The following is a 19,487-nucleotide window of genomic DNA, read 5'->3' as shown; positions in this document are numbered from 1 at the left end:
GGCGAATAAATAATAAAGAAAAGAATAAAAACGATGGCAAAAAGGGCAAAGAAATACAAGTAAAATGCCTAAATGAGGATTGTTTATTCATTTCCTTTTTTAGGGTATCGGGATATTATTGTTGGGTTTCTTGTTTACTCAAGCATTGCATCCGCTACTTCCTCCATTGTCTCATCCTGTTCATTTACGGCCGTACGTAGCTTACTGTCTGTTTCTTCCTTTAGCATCCTTTCCTTAACTTCTCTTGTAGGAGGGAATCGTTCGTTTTCTAAATCAGATCGCTTGGCATCCTCAAATGTAGTAATGGCTATGACGTAGCATATGGTTAGTATACCATACACACATACATTATTCATCGCCTTACCAGTTTTTAATCCTTCTACACCCAAAGCCAATGTTCCCAAAGGTAATTTGCCTGTAGGAGACAGTGATTTCAATTCGGTCACTCTTTCAGAGTTCTCACGTAAAACAGAGAATACTCTCGACATCTTGCCCACTGCCATGATTTTATTACGGATCACCATTCTACGTTGTTCAGCATCATCCAGTGGTGGTTTATCCTCTAGTAAGGTTTGATCATCTTCAGCTAATTCTTCTTTACTGCACACGTTCAGTACAGCAATAAGCATGTCTGTAACTATAAAGAATGTTGGTCATCATATTGTTATTATTATTGTTTTCTATTTACTCTTTTCTCCAACAAAAGGCAAACTCCAAGTAAAGACGTCCATGAAATTAGGCAACCAATAAGGATGAGGGGTGCAGTTAAATTGTCGAATGTTCATTACATTATTTTCATACTTTAATACTGCTGCCTTATTGTTGTATAAATCCAAATAGTTTGGAGCAGAGAATATAGTCATGACGGAAGGGAATGATGTTGTCTTACTCTTTCTGTACATACGATATCTATATTTCAAGGGGACATGAGTCAACTGTATCCAAATATATCAATATACAATGTTACCCAGCGTCTTGTGCTTCATGCGCTCGAATGATGGATAACAGGTTATTTCTTTCCAAGAATTGGCAAGCAGCGTGATAACTAAAGAAATAAGAACATCCTCTGACATGATTATGGACAAACAGCTCATTTGTCTTTTCTTGACCAAATTCTTCAAGTGGATCAGCCCAGAGAAGATCACACATCAGTCCATGTGTAGGTGGTTCTCTAAATCGGTCAATCTAAGATCATAGTGAGTAGGCTGCGGATAGTAAAATAAAGAATACCTTTTTCAAATCATCTAGTGTTTGTAATTCAGGTGATAGACCACCGTGTATACACAAGAACTGCTTATTCATGATGGCAGCTAAAGGTAAAGAACAAAAGGATTCCATACATGCATCATAGACCTTTTCTGTATATTTATGACGGCCTATAAAATATATAAGTACTAGAATAATAACTAATAAATAAGCCTACATTCAATCTTGAAAGTAAAATAATCTGTCAAGTGTCTGCACTCATGATTTCCTCTTAGCAAAAAGAATGTATTCGGATACCACATTTTTAATGACCATAAATAAAGCACGCACTATAAAAAAAAAAAACGTGGTTATTATTCCCATTTAATCAAGTGTATGTACACCCAACTTGCCTCAATTGAAAAGTAACCTCGATCAACATAATCACCCAAGAAGAGGTAGGTTGTATTAGCAGGATCACCACCCACTTCAAACAGTTTCATCAAATCATAATATTGACCATGGATATCACCACAGACTATATATATACAATATATACATAAGCTATATATTCCTTTATATATACATATATATTTTTTTACCTGTGATGGGAGCACCAACTTCTAATAGATTAGGTTCTGTCTTTAAGATGTCAGTTCCCTTTTCCAAGATAAACAATGCCTGTTCCTCAGTTAATCTCCCTTCTCTATAAAAATGATCTTTCAAAAACTTTATATCTGGTAATCCCGGTCTTTCTTTACTCCAAAACTCCTCATCTGTTGGAAGTGCAACAGCTGGAGCTGGCACATCTATGATTACTCATAAGCTTATGAAAAATAATAATAAATTACAAAGAACCTTTTATAACACGATCTTTTGTACTAACAACCGTTCCATCGTCTTGAGTGAATACAGTGAAATCAATATGAGGAGCTTTTGGTTTATTGCGTAGTCTCATCAAGGCAGGACTGACATTACTGCCATCATTGACGTCTTGCATATTGTCTCTTTAAAAAAAATAATAAAGGGACAAAAAAAAGGTGTGATATTTCATACCGCATACGAAAAAAAAGTTTTATAGAGTGTAACCATGATTCAATGTAGAAATCATGTGAATAAGCTTGCTATAAATATAAGCTTTTCTCTCTTTCTTTTTTTACACTTTATTCCCTTCTTTTTCTTCTTCTTTATTCGTTATATAAAATGGTATTAGATACCTATAATGGTATTAAGCTATTCTATAGCTTAGTTACAGGTGTATTTTTTCGTGAAATCAAAGTGAGGTAATAAGAATTATCATCATTTAGATATCGTTTTAAATTACTACCAACAGTGGCACACATAATGTACCAACAGACAAGCCATGTATCTTTATTGTTGCTCCTCATGCAAATCAGTAAGATATATATACATATGTGACACACGCGCACATAAATGACCCTCTGTATGTAGATTCGTAGATCCTGGTTTGGTCATCATCTCTAATCCTCGACGCTTCTCTCCTCTTATGGCTCAAGCTTCCTTCAAGAGAAAAATTGTAGGAACCCTAGCTAAAAAACTAAACACGAGTAAAAAAAAAAAAAAGTGATGGATAAAGAGACACGCAGATGAAACTGACATTCAAAATAGTTCCGGTGATCCGTCCACAGGATTTAGCTGTCAAAGGCGCTGGTAAACTTGTGTACAGCAAAGAATCAAGATTAGTCTTGAACGGACAAAGTACCCAATTCACTCAACAAGTCTCTCCTCGTGATATCATTGCGCTTTCCAAGACACTTTCGTTTGAAGTAGCCGAAGTTGTATCTGATACAGAACTAAAGTTAAAAAAGGAGTTGACAGATGAGGCAGTTGAACTGCTTCATGACGGAGGTGCATATAAAATCATTCCTCATATCGATCAAAGTGTACTGTTTGAAAAAGTACATGATAGATTAAATGCAGGTGAATGTATTGTTATCTTTCCTGAAGGAGGTAGCCATGATCGCTCAGAGATGCTTCCTTTGAAAGGTTTGTATTTTATATAAATTTACCTCACTGTTATTCATCTCGTTCTTTAGCTGGATTTGCCATCATGGCTTTAGGCGCTATGGCTCAAAACAAAGATCTTGATGTTAAGATAGTACCAGTTGGTATAGTATCTTTTTATTACACACATCCTTTTTCTCATTAGCATTTTCCTCTTTTTCTCTCTGTAGGCCTCAATTACTTTCATCCTCATCGTTTCAGGTCTCGCGCTGTGGTGTCTTATGGCGCACCCATTTCTATCTCATCTGAATTGGTACAAAGCTACGCTCAAGGAGGAACTGCAAAGCGAGAGGCCATTGCCTCTCTGTTGGAAGCAGGTTATGAAGGTCTCAAGAGTGTGACAGTGAATGCCCCCAATTATGATACACTGATGGTAATTTGATCTAATATCATCGTATTTATTGCTAATATTTGTCCTTTCCTTAGACTATTGCCGCAGCTCGAAGATTATATAAACCTGCTATGGAGCACAAACTAACGATTGACCAAGTTGTCGAATTGAATCGTCGGTTCTTGCTCGGATATAAATATTTTGAAAAAGATCCTCGATTAGTTGATTTGCTTCAACGAGTCAAGGCTTATAATGATACATTGAAATATTTCGGACTAAAGGATCATCAAGTTGCCAAGACAGAAACGTCACCTTACTCTGCTGCACCCGTATTGATATCTCGTCTTTTAAAGTTATCCTTCTTGGCCCTCTTTGGTTTCCCTTCGTAAGTTTATCACATACTTGTATATATATTGTTTAACATTTCTACCTTTTCAGACTCCTGATCAATTCACCGTTGATCATTCTCATCTTTATCATCAGTCAAAAGAAACAAGAGGGTAAATAAGAAGGAAAATTAAATGATTCATTTTTCTCATCTCTTTTTCATCCTTTACAGAGGCTCTCGCAGGATCATCTGTTAAAATTGCTGCTCGTGACGTATTGGCTACTTGGAAGATTCTAGTCACTCTCGTTGGTATGCCTGCCCTTTATGGTTTTTATTCCATCCTCTTGTTTAGCTACCTCTATTACCATGGCTACGAGCACAGCTTTTTACTTTCACTTTCTGTCTGGGTCATTTTCCCATTTATACAATATGCCTGTGTCCTTGTTCTTGAGAACAGTATTGATATTTTCAGGTAAGCTTTTTTTTTTTTAGATATTAAACGTATGCGTCACTCATTAACTCTCCTTATTTTAATAGGTCACTAAATCCACTATTTATGTCCTTGAGTAACCCAGACGGAGCAGCTGAGCTACGATGGATGAGAGAAAACTTGTCAGAAACGATTACTAAATTTGTGGATGAAAATGGAAGCACGGCACTTTCAGATTTTGATAGACACAAGTTTGATGCCTTGGAACCACATGAAAAGGCACAGTCAAGGAGCATATTACGTAACCTCAATTTAGATTCAGGCATCATTAAAAAATGGCTTGATGATAAACAAATATTTAGTTTCTCGACTACTTCCTCTACATCCACTTCAGATGCAGAAGAAGGAGAATAACAGAAGAGAAAGAAATAAAATATTGTGTAACTTTTCCCCCTTTTTTCATTAATTGCACTTTTTCGCTCTTTCTTTCGCTTTTTTTTAAACTTTAATAATACAACGTCGACAATATACACATAAAAAGCACTTTATAAAAAAACATAACAAAAAAAAACACTACTGCATAAGATACACATACACTTATTCCCCCCTTTTTTTAATTTTTCTTTTCTGAAAAACAAAAGAAAACTACTACACAACTCTTAAATGACTGGTGGAGGCAATATTAAAGTAGTTGTTCGATGTCGACCTTTGAATTCAAGGGGTAACAAGACAATACATAAATAACACTGAACTAAAGAACAAGGTTAGAACTTGCAAGAGGAGCAACTTGCTTGATTCGAATGGAAGGCAATCAGACCATAATCACCAAACCACCCGATCATAAAGGAAGCAGAGATACTGAAGATGTAAAAGCATTCACATTCGATAAATCCTATTGGTCATTTGATAAAAATGATCCAAAATTTGCTGATCAAGATACAGTCTATAACGATTTAGGTGTAGACTTACTTAATCATGCATTTGATGGTTATAATTGCTGTATATTTGCTTGTAAGTTCCCTCTATTTATTTATATAGAGTTGATTTTAAATGATTATCAGATGGACAAACAGGTGCAGGAAAATCATATTCAATGGTTCGTTAAAAAGAGATGACTGCAAATATGTATATTTACTTTCTCTAATAGATGGGATATGGAGAGGATAAGGGTATCATCCCACGCACCTGCTCAGAACTCTTTGAACGTATAGCCAACAACACAGACAGCAATTTGACATATCGCGTTGAAGTATCTTATATTGAAATCTATAATGAAAAAGTACGTGATCTTTTGAACCCAAAGAATAAGGGCAACCTCAAAGTCCGTGAACATCCATCGACTGGCCCATATGTGGAGGATCTCTCTCGATTAGCTGTCAAGTCCTTTGATGACATCAATCACTTGATGGACGAAGGTAACAAGGCACGTACAGTAGCAGCAACCAACATGAATGAAACTTCTTCTCGATCGCATGCCGTCTTTACCCTCTTTCTGACTCAGATTCGACTCGATGAAATGACCAAGCTCGAGACCGAAAAGGTCGCTCGTATCAGTCTGGTCGACCTTGCAGGTAGCGAACGTGCCAACAGCACTGGGGCAACCGGCGCGCGCCTCAAGGAAGGCGCCAACATCAACCGATCCCTCACAACACTCGGCAAGGTCATTTCCGGCCTTGCAGACCAGTCAATGGCCAAAGGAAAAAAGGGAAAGGAAATCTTTATTCCTTACCGTGATTCTGTAACGTAAACTTTTTTGTTCCCCTTGTTTATGCTAGATCACGAGCTAATCTCTATCGTAGGTCCTTACCTGGCTACTCAAGGATTCTCTCGGTGGTAACTCAAAGACAGCCATGATTGCCGCTATTTCGCCTGCAGACTATGACGAAACACTGAGTACCCTTCGATACGCTGATCAAGCCAAGAAGATTCAAAACAAGGCTGTCGTCAATGAGGATCCCAATGCCAAGATGATCCGTGAGCTCAAGGAGGAGCTTTCTCAACTTCGTGAACGTCTGCGCGTGTATGCACCCGAAGTAGTTGAAGAGCTTAATTCATCTAGTGCGTACAAACAGAACGAAGGGTTAAAATCGCCTATGCCTACCCCATCTATCTCAAACGCGCACCAGGTGCTCGAAATTGAAGACAGTAAGGGACAGAGGAAAAAAATGAGCAAGCAAGAGATTGTGGAACAACTGCAGAGCTCAGAAAAGCTGCTGGCCAATCTGAACGAAACATGGGAAGAAAAGTTGAAAAAGACACAGCAGATTCACCATGAGCGTGAAAAGGCCCTGATGGACCTTGGTATCACCATTGACAAGAATGATATGGGTATTTATACACCCAAGACTGTGCCATTCATTGTCAACCTGAATGAAGATCCCTTGATGTCCGAGTGTCTAATGTACCAGATCAAGCCAGGCAAGACCCGTGTCGGTCGTCAGGACGGCGAAAGCCAGTGCGAGATTCGTTTGAGTGGCGCTAATATTCAGGATGAACATTGCTGGTTTGAATACGCTGATAATATCGTCACGTTACATCCTAGTTCCCAGAAAGACACACTCACAATGGTGAATGGAATTCGTATCAATGAACCACGTAGACTCAAAAACGGTTACCGCATTATCCTTGGTCATCACCACATCTTCCGATTTAATCATCCAGAAGAAGTACGTAGAGAACGTAACGATCTGTTGAGAGCCAGTACACCTAGTACCGAACGCACCGTGTCTCCAAACCAGGATGATGATGAGACGGTCGAAGTTGTCGATTGGAATTACGCTCGACTTGAAGCCATGCGCAACCATTATTCAACAGAAGCCAACTTTGACGGCTTAAACGATGACGAGATTGAGAAGCTCTACGACGACATTGGCAAGATTCGACAAGCCCGTCGTATTCGCGATGGTCGTAGCGAATTTGATGTCGACGAAGACGATTCAGCGAGTAAGCGACTATCAACAGCGGCCACCATGGTGGATGATGGTAGTGTCTGTACGGACGCTACTCTTGTAACTTATTCGACCATCCAAGAAAGAATCAAAGATGTTCAAGAGAAGCACCAAAAAGAGCTAGACCAGCAACGCAGTTTCTATGAAGCCAAGCTCAACCGCATGTCAACCTTGCAGTATATCCCCGAACCTTACAGTCAACGAGAGCTCGAGCTGTCGAAAAAGGTCGTTCAGCAGTGGAAGCGTCTTAGATATGTTGCAATGGCTGAGGTCGTCTTGACTCATGCAGTCCTATTAAAGGAAGCCAACATCATCTCTCGTGAGCTAGAAAAGGACGTGCTCTATCAGTTTGCGATCATCGAAGAAGGTTTCACGCATCTCCAGTCTCATTGGGAGGAGACTTCCAGTCTTCAACAATTTGAGACAGATCAAGACGAGATGTTGATCAAGACGCCCAAGCCATGTGTTGGCATTCGAGTCATCGATCGCAAGAATCAGGTCATATACTTTTGGTCACTAGAGAAGCTCAAGGAGCGCTTGGAAAAGATGCGTAAGCTGCGCAATTTTATTGATCGACCACAGTATCGCAAGCATTTTAACTGGGAAGATCCGTTTTATGAATCGCCCTGTCCCAAGTATTCATTTATTGGCAGTGCTTCTGTATCTGTGCGCAATCTAGTAGAGCAACAAGCATATGAGAGTTGTGTGGAAGTACTCTGTAGGATGACAGGTCAAGTGAAAGGCAAACTTCGGCTCCTGGTCTCACCTATTGCGCGCTCAGGCACTGAGGATCAGAAACAGGTGCTTGAGGTCGGGCAGCAACTGTTGTTTGAGATCCGTTTGCTTGAGCTTATCGGCCTGAGCGAGTCTGAATTCACTCAGGTTCATGTTCAGTTTCGATTGTCTTCTTTTGGTGGTATTTCAGTGCAGGCGTCTGCCGAGAAGCTATTTGCGACCCAGCCAGCTAGTGGATTTAACAACACGATTGTGCTTGATTACAGCCAAACGATGTCTATACTGATCACAGAACGTGTACAAGAGGTGTTGATGAACAGAATGATTTCCTTTGAAATGTATGGTGTCGCTCAACCTCGTGCGCTTTCACAATATGAACGATGGGACGATCAGCGTGAAAAGCCAAGACTGGATGAGATGTTGGCCGACCATCGACCTACACCTGAAAGACTGAGCATGACTATGGAACGTCGACCTGAAGAAGAGCTGATCTCTGCTGAACGGCACGACATTCTGGCATGGGTTCAGGTCTGTGAGCTGATGCCTAATGGAGAATACACGCCTGTTCAGGTCATGACTCAGACCGCGTTGGATCGAGGCGTGTTTCAGCTTCGACAAGGATTACAACGAAGGATTTGTATCACGTTATCGCACACATCAGGACGACAGTTTGTATGGAACCGTATATCCAAGGCAATGATAGGACAGGTTCGTTTATTAGATGCCAAAGGACGTATCATCCCATCCCCTGCTCATGAAGATATTGTGATTCGACTGATGAAAAGCAAGAGTGAGGTGGAGTACAAGAATGATGGCACAAGCGTACTTAAAGCGCAAGGGTCATGGGACTCATCACAACATGATTGCCTTTTCCTAAACCGATTGACAGCTCACAACACACGTGTGCTATTGACACTCAAGTGGGAAGTGGAAGCCGAGAAGTGTCTCAAACCAATCCAGTGCAGCATGGATATTGCTGTCCGCATTCAAGGCCGAGATGCATCCAACTCGGGTCACTTTAGGCTTTTTAAGCTACTTGGATCCTCAACACGCTATTTGACCAAGTGCAGCGGTGTCTTTCTTGTTCATCTTCGACCTCCAATGACACGTAGAGTGAGTCAGCTGTGGAGGTTGAATACGGCCTGCAAATTTGTGCCTGGTGAAGAATTTTTAGGCTCATGGAGACCAAGGGGTGTATCACTCATTCATGACTTCAAGCGAATCCGAGCAAGGATTGATCGTAAAGAACAAGTATCACGAACTGCACAGACATTGATGCTTCATACTGCGCGATCACAGACGAGCCATGGATCAATGAGTACGACCAAGAATGAACCTAGTGAATCACAATCAGAGCTGATTCGTAAAATACTCCTGCTCTGGAATCAAAAGTGGGGAACGGATAAAGAGGTAATGCATTAAAATGACCCATGATTGGATAACTGAGATTAAATAATATCATACGATGTAATTCGAATAGATTATTCTTAGTCAGGATCCACCTATTCCTGGTATGCAAGAGATTGAAAAAGAAGTATGGAGCAGTAGTAGTAAACTTATATCTGAAGTGAAGCTGGTGACTGAGATGTAAAACAACGAACTTTATGATAAACATGAAGCTAATCAATTATTTTAGTGATAATGTGACAAAGAAAGGCTATTTGACTTATCAAGAAAATGCACTGAATGATAAATGGATTAAACGATGGTTTGTCTTACGGAGGTAATAATAAAGTTTATACATGTAAAAATAATGACTAATAATAATAATAAAATAGACCTTATATTTATATTTATACAAATCAATTAGAGACAGAGGAAGTAGGCATCATCAATGTGTCTACAGTGAGAATAGATTATAATCGAGCTTTAGAACAAATGATAGAAAGAAATAACGTGTTTTCAGTTTATACAAATAATAATGCATACATCTTACAAGCTAATAACAAGGCTGATATGATTGACTGGATGAAGAGTATTGACAAACTATTTACTATGCCCTCTTTAAGCTAAATATGCCCTTTTATTATATATTATACCCCCTACCGATCATTATTTTTTCTATGTATAAATTCATGCATTCTGACTTTATTTCTCTCTCTGTGTGTGTGCAAGTGTGTGTGTGTGAGAGAGGCACATGTAAAAAAAATTATAGTGTAAACAAAAATATTAATAAAGATTCCCACTCCACTCCCTTAAATGTAAACACATGATTCAGTCTATTTAAACCCTTTTATTTTTTTTTCTCTCTCTCTCTTTTTTTTCTTTTCTCTCTTTAGCTTTCTTACAATGTCTTCGCTTAGCAATCAAATCATCGTCGTCGGTGGTGGTCTCTCTGGTCTTTCTGCTGCTCACACTGTCATTGAACAGGGTGGTAACGTTCTCTTGCTTGACAAGAACCCATTCTTTGGGTAAGATATATATGATTATCAATGAGTATTTTTTGTTCATCATTCTATAAAGAGGAAACTCTACAAAAGCTACCTCGGGCATCAACGGTGCTTTGACACGTACTCAAATTGCTCTTGACATCAAAGACTCTGTTGAGCAATTTTATCAAGACACCTTAAAATCCGCACGTGATTTAGCTCGTCCAGACCTCATTCGCGTCCTTACCGGTCGCTCTGCCTCTGCTGTCGAATGGTTGCAAGACAAGTTCACGCTTGACCTCTCTCTCGTATCTCGTCTCGGTGGCCACTCATTCCCCCGTACACACCGTGGTAAGGAGCAATTCCCAGGTATGACCATTACCTATGCCTTGATGGAAGGATTTGAGGAACTTGCTTTGAAACAGCCTAATCGTGCAAGAATCATAAAGAGAGCCAAAGTCGAAAACTTGATTAAAGACGAACAAGGTACGATCATTGGCGTTGAGTATGTCCTTGTTGGCAAAGGCTCTGACGGTCAAGTTCACCGTGAGTATGGCCCCGTCATCTTAGCCACAGGTGGTTACGCCGCCGATTTTACCGAGGACAAATCGTTACTCAAGAAGTACCGCCCGGAATTGTACAATCTTTCAACCACGAATGGTGACCACTGTACTGGTGATGGTATCAAGATGGCTGCTGCTGTCGGCGCCAACACCATCGATCTCGAAAAAGTTCAAGTCCATCCTACCGGTTTGGTCGATCCTAAGGAACCTGATGCCAAAGTCAAGTTCTTGGCTGCTGAAGCTCTTCGTGGCTGTGGTGGTATCCTTCTTGATGCCGATGGTAACCGTTTCTGTGATGAACTTGGTCACCGTGACTATGTAACTGGTATGATGAACAAGAACAAGTTCCCTATCCGTCTTATCCTCAACACAGCTGCCTCCAAGGAAATTGAATGGCACTGTCGTCACTACGCTGGTCGTGGCCTCATGCGCAAGTTTGACAATGGTGAAGCTTTGGCTAAGGAGATGGGCATCTCTCCCAAGCACCTCGAAAAGACCTTTGAGACGTACAATGCCATCGCAGAGGGTAAGATTAAGGATCCTTGGGGCAAGCGATTCTTCCACAACGTGCCTATCAAGATGTCTGATTACTTCTATGTCGCCCTCATGCAACCTGTACTTCATTATACCATGGGTGGTGTCGAAATTACCCCTGACGCTGAAATCAAGTCAACCAACGGTACTCCCATGAACGGTCTCTTTGCTGCTGGTGAAATGTGTGGTGGTGTTCACGGTGCTAACCGTCTTGGTGGTTCCTCTCTCTTGGGTTGCGTCGTCTTTGGTCGCGTTGCCGGACAAACCGCTTCCCGATACCTCTTCTCCAAGCTTGTCAATAACACTCAAGTTGCTCAACAGCGTTTGAATGCTATCGGTCAACACTTGAACGGTGGCCTCGGCATCAACATTCAAGTCAATCCCAACAATACACTTAGCTTGGAAATCGCCTTGCCCAACAACAACGGTAGTCAAACGGCACAACCTCTTCCTACCTCAGAAACCCCTGCTGCAGGTGCTGCTGCTGCTGCCATTGCTCAAGAAGAAGCCAAGAAGACGAGCGAACCCAAAAAGTTAAAGGAATATACATTGGATGACGTTGCAAAGCATAACAAGCCAGATGACTGTTGGGTTGTTGTCAATGGCCAAGTCTTGGATGTCACAGACTTCCTTCCTGATCATCCTGGTGGAAAGAAGGCTATCTTGATCTATGCTGGTCGTGATGCAACAGAAGAGTTCAACATGATGCATAAGCCTGATGTGGTTGAGAAATACGCTCCTCAGGCCATCATTGGCACTCTTAAAAAGTAAAAGAATATAAAACCGTATTTATTTAGTATACAATAAAAAAAAGAGTCTACTTTTTTGTTTGCTTATTCCATCACTGTTAATTGAGGTAAACTTAACAAGGTCACACCTTTTCGGTCATCACAATCAAAGTTCCAGTCTCTCCAATGGTTTGCTTTGCCGTGACAAGGATAACACATGGCACATACAGATGTCTTGAATCCAGCGCACATCTTACGTCCCTTCTGTAAGTTATCCAACATGTCGTACATTGTACCTCCAATCGCATCTGGTTCACCAAAGTCGCCAAAGTGTTTGCCAATCATGTCTTCCTCACAGACATCAATCTGTTGAATGCGTCGATCATGAATAGGCACAATGTTGAATGGAAACAGCCAGATGCCCAGGTTCTGATCTTCGTTCTTCACAAACATGCGGGGCCCCTTAACACCTGCAATCATATGTACAACATCGCGTGATAAGATATATAATGCTCCTGCTGTGTAAGGTGGGAAGATGGGAAGTGGATAGACTAGTTCTCCATTCTTATTTTCTGTGCTACGAATAGGTGGAATATTCCTGTTGATTTCTTTTTAGCTTCTTCTTTTTTTTCTCTTTTAAAGAAGGGCATAACTTACCAATAAGCCAATCCTCGCCAGTATCGTTGAGTACGACCGGCGAGCTCGAGTTCTTTGCTGAGTGTATCCCATCGAACAAAGATATCGTCATCAGTTTTTACAAAATAGTCAAAATCATACTGCTCGGCCCATTCGATGCCGTGGTACACCTTCTGACTAAGATCTGGATAAAGATCTGAGCACGGTAGTAGCAGCACATCACCATATGTTTCCTGTTCCTGCTCAATCAAGGGTCCCATCGATGCCTTGACTTTCTCGTTGGGTGGCTGTCCAAGGATGAAACGGTAAAAGTATGAGATCTTTTCATTATTCTTGGGCATCAGTTTCAACGTCGTCTCACGAAACACTTTTCTCTTGTCCAAGCTCTTTGCTGTCCAAGCAGACAGAACCATCACCATCACACGTACTTCGGCCTCGGGCAGTTGAGGATGCTTTTGAAACGTCGGCAAGACTGTCTTCTCCGCCAGCAGTACTGCTGATTGCTTACGCATCTGTCCAACTTGATAAAGTGAGGCAAACATGGTGATAAACACAACTACAGTCAGGGGTAGCACAAGCACTTTGACAAATGTCGATCTATAGTTTAGTTTATGCTGTGGTGGCTGACCATTTGCTAGCTCGTACTTGTTGGATGATAAAGTCGTTTTGAGCACGTTACTGACAAAAAAGATGAAACAAACGGCCATCCACTTCCAAATGGGCTGATCAATACCGTAATGAGAACTAAGAAATGCAGATACTGACCAGATGATCACTGTCAGAGTGATCAGACGAACAATGGCACTACCTAGTTCATATCGATGAAGCCACCTTCGAAGCATGCTGGTTGTCAAGATCCAACTCCAATATCCAGACAAAATGCACTAGATAATATTAATGAATGTCTCACTTTGTGCCAATTGCTCCTTACCCATAGTAGGGCCACTAGGTGTACAAAAGGAGTACTCTTGTGTTGAAATAGACCTGAATGATCCACTGTAGGCTGTGATGTCATTGCTCGACTTATATTGTTGATGGCGCCTAATGTCGCTGGTATCAGACATAGCAGTCTTAGCAAACTGATGGGTAAATGGTACTGTTGAGGAACATTAAATGATGACAGTGATCCCCGTTCTAATTTATCACGCTAACAAACACAAAGGTCGCAAACTCAGGCAAACAGTTAACAAGTCGTAGTGAGCACTTACAGTTGTCATAAATATATATAAATGGGTGTATATGCTTTATTTTCAAGGAAAAAAGAGAAAAAAAAAGTAAAAAAAAAAAAGGGACAAAAGAGTATATATAAAAGTGAAAGGAACACAGTGGCTGCTAAAAATTAAGGTCGATTATTGGCTGCCTGTTCTCGCACTCTTCTTTCATATTCCTTTCTATCCTTTCTATATACATAATGAAATGTATTAGTTTAGATCTTAATCATAGTATGTCAAGCTTACCTATATAGCATGTAAGCATCCTGCTGGGCAGGGCTTTCTGGATTTGGGTCATTTAATAAATCTTGAACGCCTAAAAGGATCTACATGATGTTTAGTACCACATATCAAGTCTTTTTAAAAGACAGCAACGTACTTGCTTGACAGTGATTGCTGGTTTCCAGCCTTCGTCTTCATTCAAAATAGATAAACACACAGTTCCAGAAGGATAGACATTGGGGTGAAATAAAGGTGGAACGAATTTACCTAATAAAAAGATGTTTAGAATTCATTGAGAAAAGAAAGCAAATCATCATCACATTTAGGTGGTTTGCTTGGGTAATCTACAAGCACAGCATGTCAATAATGAAATCATACAAACAAGAAAACAAAAAAAAAGAATACCTTCAGGAAATGTCATCACAAGCTTATAAACTCCCTTTTCCCATGGTGTCTATTACATGAAATGATGAATCTATACATGTCTACCCCTCTTTTTCTCTCTCTCTTTTTCTCTCCTTACATCTTCTTTTCCAGGAATACCGCAAGTCCAGGTCATCAAATCAAGTGAATTGTCAGGGTTTTTGCCTGGTCGTGCCCAGAATCCCTACATGTGTGTGATTATGAGTTTTTGTGATTAATGTCTTTCTTTGTTTCAATTACATGTGGATGATCTTTTCTCCATTGTTTTCTTTCTTCCATTAAACGACCACGTGCAATGCCTGAACTCATGATGTCGATTGGTTATTTTTATAAATGTACAATAATGCAAGGCAAGAATAAAGAATATGAAAAATAAAAGTGGTAGGGTTAAAATTTTAATGTTCGCCCACGAATAACGACAGAAAGCAACAATGCACCTATTTTTTGAGTGATGGGCCATTCCGCTTGATGAATAGCATCTAATTCTTTGTTTATTTATTTTTTTGCATATGTTCTTTTTAATATACATATGAAGACATAAGAAAGAGGGGGTATGATAAAGGAAGTATATAATGTAATTTATACAAAAATTTACAGTCAACGACGTGAATAAGGCTCTATAACATAACTCGGAATAATAGAAGATGGAGGAGGAAGGATGAGAGTCATGGAAGAGTGCTTATAGTCGTCATTCATAATGGTACGTAGAGGAGGCAACCGTGTTCCCCAATGGTAAGTCATATGATGGTCAGTTACATTTGGTGGTGTAGGTAACCTTTCGGATTGAGATAAATAAGGTAAAACTTGCTTGTTTGCAAAACAAGAGGAATGTGATACAGAATAAGGGCTTGGATCCATGCTGTTAATGGAATTGGTGTAGGTCGTACTTTCTGGGCTTGGAATTGTTTGACTCTGATATTTGAATTTGTTGGTCAATGCCCTATAGTCATGGTCATCCATAGAAGAAGAAGAAGTTGATATAGATGACTGCCTTGATTTATCTGTTGTTGCTTGCCATCTTCCAAAGAAGACATCGGATGGGTTCATGGATGAATAGGGAGGAGGAGACGTAGAGATAAGCATGCCAGATCGTTTAAGGCTTTTCTTTTGTTGGTTATCCGCTTCATCTATATTCTTTCTTTTGCGTCTGTATAAAGTGCTTAGATACATGTAATTCAAAATAATAGAAGAACTTACGATTGCATTCTATGTTCTTTACGAATCCTCATCTTGACTCCTTGATCAGAAAATGTTCTCGATAAGAACGTTGCCTCTACTGGACCGGGGAAATGTTTTGGTAGATAAACCGTGAATGCATTGGAGAGCATCGTTTTACGGGTATGTACCACACCACTAATAAAAGTATGAGTATTTGACATTATGTGGAAAAAATAAGACTTACTCTAATATCTCAAATAGACTAAATTGTAATCTAAACCTGCCTTCCTTTTTAACTGCAAGATCACCAAACACAAAGAAGCCACCATCTGAAGAGAGATGAATATGACACAAAAAAATTTTATAGAATAAATGTTTACCCGAATTATCAATATCACGGAGTCTATGTAAGGATGACACAGTTGAGCCCGATAGATAATCCTGAGCTGGCAGTAACAGAGTCTGAGGGTCCTGTTCTGTGACTATGTTGGCCACCATGAAGTAAAAAGGGCTTTGAAGACATTTTCTGTGATTGAATGTCAGTAAAAGTCTAAAAAAACGTGTTTTTTTCTTTACTTTAATTCTTCTTCAGTAATATTTTCCCAATATAGCTGTAATATAGGAGGGGGTTCTATTGGTCGCCTATCTATTACAACAAGGTTAATGGCTATCATAAATAATTTAATATGTCCATACCTCTTTCATTAACCAAGCTGACTTTAGCTCTTTCAGGTTGCTGTCTTAGAATAATGTTGTAATTTCTGTTAATTTATAATTATTAGTGGTTATTGTCTTGTGCGCTTAGTTGATAAGTTACATTCTTTCTGAAATGTCAGAAATTGAGCTTTCTATAAATCGATAAGTGCAAGACGTCGAAAAGTTATTGTTGAGCATGTTTTAAGGAAGAAGAAAAAGAAAAAAAAGAAAGACCATTTGTTATTTTCTGTAAAAAAAAAGTGAATCATTTTAACCTTGTTTATACAAATTCAATTAAAGCTGAGATTTAACCAAATAAAGCTGCTTCTTTTAAAAAGGGGGAGATTGCAGCAATGATTTTACTATTTAAAGTAAAATTATTTACTTTTGGTTCTCAATAATTTTACTCTATATGGTAATTGCCAAGACTTTATCCAGGAATATCATCACTTTCATGTTACACCACAACTATGGATACGCATATTACATATAAATAGTAATGGTTGCGCCAAGAATAAAAAATAAAATAAATAGCTCATCATTGTGGATTTATATCTTAGCAACGTCACCTAAGATGAGTTATTTTATTTAATAACTTTACTTGGACAAATTTACTCTTAAAGTAAAAAATAGGCACTGTTTCAGGTTACCCAAAAAAAGAAATAAGTTCAAACGTTTACCCTTCATTTGCATTCTAAATTTATTTCATGTATACACGTGTACCTACAAGAGAGATTAAAAGATACTATAACATAACCTCATCTTCACTAGTATTACTCACATACTACATTTCAATTTGCCTCATTGAGCTTTACATTCATCCGGAGTATACTCTTAACCATTGAGCTCTGTTGCATTTTGATTTTTGAATTCTTTGTCTTGTTGCGCGTTGAGCCGATATCAACTAAAGTTTAGTAACTAGGCTGACCGAGTGTACTTTCATATGATACGTGTAACTACTGTGTTATTTGTTTGTTTTGTATCTTTAGACAAACGGTTCGATAAGGAGCTTTATTATATCTATTGTCTTAGCAACAACGCATATTACATTTGTTGAACCTATAAATTTGCAATTAATGTCAGCAGTAAGAAAATCAAGTACACTAATACTTTATTTCAGTTGCTTTTTTCCGTTTTCATTTTAAACTCAAAGGATACTTTCGTTTAGAAATAAGAATCGCGGAACAAAGCTTTAGCTTTCGATACGCTCGTTAGATTCAGAATAGCAGTAGATTAATTCATCTTGAGAGTAAGTTCTGTTTCTAAATCTTAATGCCAAGTAGCGTCTTTAATTAGCTATTCGTTTTCTTAAATTAGAAACATTAATTATGCATTCTTTAGTTTACTGTCAATACAAAAGATTTCAAGCAAAGGGTGTTTAGTACAAAAATGTACACGTTCTCATGGTTATTTAGACACATGCGCTTAATCATCTACTTATGACCAAAGACAAAAGTATCTAGTAGGATAGCTCTCATTACTTAAAAAATCAAAATGATTATGGCATTTCTAGATAACTCTTATTAGCATACACACACGGTTCACTCCGCCTACGTTCTCTATAGCCTTGATATGCTACACATACTAAAAACCTCATGCTCTTCCTGAAATAGTACATCTATCTCTCTCTTTTTATCAATTGTAGACTACCTGGCTTTGAACCTGCGTTTGTTTAGTCAGAATATTCTAACTTTAACTGTTTCAGTTTTCTCTTTCCAGAGTTAGTACTATTATATTTAGCTATTTCCGAAATCAACATCACATTACTGGGAGTCCATGTCACTGCGTATGTCTATACTTTGCATTATAAATGGTATAGGATAAAGCTTCTTTTAGGCACGGAAATACCCGGCTATTACCACAAATAGTTCATTGATTTTTATTCATTCTCGCTTATGAAGAGTAAGACAAATATACTTTTGCCTACAGTTTCTTGTAGACGAAGATATTCGTGCTGATATTTCCAGTTTGTACTTCAATAGTAGGTACTACCTTTTGCCAGCTTATTGGCTTATGAATGCCTCTCTAATATCCGTAACAATAAACTTTTTGAGAGTGCTGAGCAGACCACATGACACCATAGCCCTTGTTATTATCGTCTCATGTATGCTTAGTCCTTCTCTCTAAGGAGATAACACCATCGCATGAATACTATAAGGGCATATCCTCTAATGTTCTCAATCCTAAATAAAGTATATGAGGCAGCTCAGCGTCTTCATTAATCAGTAATAACATGATATTACAACTCCTTTACGAAAAAAAAAAAAGAAAAACATCCTAATTGGGATCAGTGTAAGGATGGACCGTGGTTGTACAGGTAAGCAAAAGGATGAATATTTCCGTTGGGCTCATAAGCCTATGTGTCTTTTTTAACTTCAAATGTCAATGATATACACAGCATACACAACTTATTATATTTCGAACATTTTGTAATGAAAAAGCCATAGTAAATTTATTTTTGTCAGCTTTGTTAAATCGTGACATTTGCAATGTCTTTCAGTTGCCTTGTTCTTGGTTACAACCAGTTAGTGTAACAGGAAACCAGTATAAAGTAACACTCGCTACTGTTGCTCTTTTTTATTTAAACATAAAGTTTTCTGATCTTCCTCCAAAAGAAAATTACTCTACTGAATTCCCTACCTTAAATGAATATGTCACAATGGTATTAGTTGTCATTACTAGAGTGATTTTTTTTAAACAACAAGGCATATGTCAAGCGATATGCTTCATTTGTACCTTGTAAGAGCAAAATAGCGCTTCGTGGACTGGTTAAAAGGTTTTTCAGGTTGTGACCTGTCTTTAAAGCAGTTAGTATCGTCAGGTAATTTTTTTTTATGAAGTAGATGATATTAATATATACATTTTTATAGACGTTACATTTTTTGGGGAGCGTATATGCTTAACCCATTGATATATCACGAAGATATAAAGACAAAAAGATTTTCAGCATCTACGTTTTCAACTG

The 19,487-nt window shown here is 38.8% G+C and overlaps 7 protein-coding genes across 7 annotated transcripts; 3 read left to right on the top strand and 4 right to left on the bottom strand.

The window, feature by feature from the left end:
- Positions 1-134: 134 nt before the first annotated feature.
- Positions 135-2,185, bottom strand: RHIMIDRAFT_285447 (Metallo-dependent phosphatase; the record flags this gene model as incomplete). Its single annotated transcript, XM_023613279.1, has 9 exons — positions 135-307; positions 365-637; positions 689-909; positions 968-1,185; positions 1,231-1,376; positions 1,424-1,535; positions 1,599-1,723; positions 1,788-1,994; positions 2,044-2,185. 9 exons carry the CDS (start codon positions 2,183-2,185, stop codon positions 135-137), a joined length of 1,617 nt encoding a protein of 538 aa, XP_023464811.1.
- A 203-nt stretch (positions 2,186-2,388) lies between these two features.
- On the top strand, positions 2,389-4,713 carry RHIMIDRAFT_204827 (uncharacterized protein; the record flags this gene model as incomplete). The annotated part of the gene is made up of 10 exons (XM_023606786.1): positions 2,389-2,468; positions 2,519-2,581; positions 2,638-2,753; positions 2,815-3,192; positions 3,243-3,314; positions 3,381-3,583; positions 3,637-3,926; positions 3,980-4,041; positions 4,101-4,341; positions 4,407-4,713. The coding sequence occupies 10 exons, from the start codon at positions 2,389-2,391 to the stop codon at positions 4,711-4,713; spliced, it is 1,812 nt and encodes a 603-aa protein (XP_023464810.1).
- Positions 4,714-4,962: 249 nt separating this feature from the next.
- On the top strand, positions 4,963-9,995 carry RHIMIDRAFT_239248 (kinesin-like protein; the record flags this gene model as incomplete). The annotated part of the gene is made up of 8 exons (XM_023609135.1): positions 4,963-5,020; positions 5,068-5,310; positions 5,361-5,395; positions 5,447-6,037; positions 6,099-9,392; positions 9,463-9,569; positions 9,619-9,705; positions 9,761-9,995. The coding sequence occupies 8 exons, from the start codon at positions 4,963-4,965 to the stop codon at positions 9,993-9,995; spliced, it is 4,650 nt and encodes a 1,549-aa protein (XP_023464809.1).
- A 276-nt stretch (positions 9,996-10,271) lies between these two features.
- Positions 10,272-12,219, top strand: RHIMIDRAFT_244948 (Flavocytochrome c; the record flags this gene model as incomplete). Its single annotated transcript, XM_023610127.1, has 2 exons — positions 10,272-10,393; positions 10,446-12,219. The coding sequence occupies 2 exons, from the start codon at positions 10,272-10,274 to the stop codon at positions 12,217-12,219; spliced, it is 1,896 nt and encodes a 631-aa protein (XP_023464808.1).
- Positions 12,220-12,250: 31 nt separating this feature from the next.
- RHIMIDRAFT_29696 (uncharacterized protein) lies at positions 12,251-14,289 on the bottom strand. Its single transcript, XM_023614264.1, has 5 exons — positions 14,270-14,289; positions 14,021-14,212; positions 13,744-13,959; positions 12,834-13,696; positions 12,251-12,774 (listed from the first exon to the last, which is right to left on the bottom strand). Exons 2-5 carry the CDS (start codon positions 14,027-14,029, stop codon positions 12,282-12,284), a joined length of 1,581 nt encoding a protein of 526 aa, XP_023464807.1. The 5' UTR covers positions 14,030-14,212; positions 14,270-14,289; the 3' UTR covers positions 12,251-12,281.
- On the bottom strand, positions 13,873-15,081 carry RHIMIDRAFT_29733 (ubiquitin-conjugating enzyme). The gene is made up of 8 exons (XM_023614274.1): positions 14,909-15,081; positions 14,769-14,852; positions 14,651-14,699; positions 14,566-14,589; positions 14,403-14,512; positions 14,270-14,349; positions 14,021-14,212; positions 13,873-13,959 (listed from the first exon to the last, which is right to left on the bottom strand). Exons 1-7 carry the CDS (start codon positions 14,975-14,977, stop codon positions 14,152-14,154), a joined length of 477 nt encoding a protein of 158 aa, XP_023464806.1. The 5' UTR covers positions 14,978-15,081; the 3' UTR covers positions 13,873-13,959; positions 14,021-14,151.
- Positions 15,082-15,265: 184 nt separating this feature from the next.
- Positions 15,266-16,720, bottom strand: RHIMIDRAFT_244946 (uncharacterized protein; the record flags this gene model as incomplete). The annotated part of the gene is made up of 7 exons (XM_023610126.1): positions 15,266-15,815; positions 15,866-16,021; positions 16,071-16,155; positions 16,207-16,352; positions 16,403-16,472; positions 16,523-16,587; positions 16,644-16,720. 7 exons carry the CDS (start codon positions 16,718-16,720, stop codon positions 15,266-15,268), a joined length of 1,149 nt encoding a protein of 382 aa, XP_023464805.1.
- Between the last annotated feature and the right edge of the window lie 2,767 nt (positions 16,721-19,487).

This window comes from Rhizopus microsporus (assembly GCF_002708625.1).
Source record: "Rhizopus microsporus ATCC 52813 unplaced genomic scaffold scaffold_12, whole genome shotgun sequence".
Classification (NCBI taxonomy): domain Eukaryota; kingdom Fungi; phylum Mucoromycota; class Mucoromycetes; order Mucorales; family Rhizopodaceae; genus Rhizopus; species Rhizopus microsporus.
Note: the sequence above shows the minus strand (reverse complement) of the source record. Positions and strands in the feature narration are given on the sequence as shown.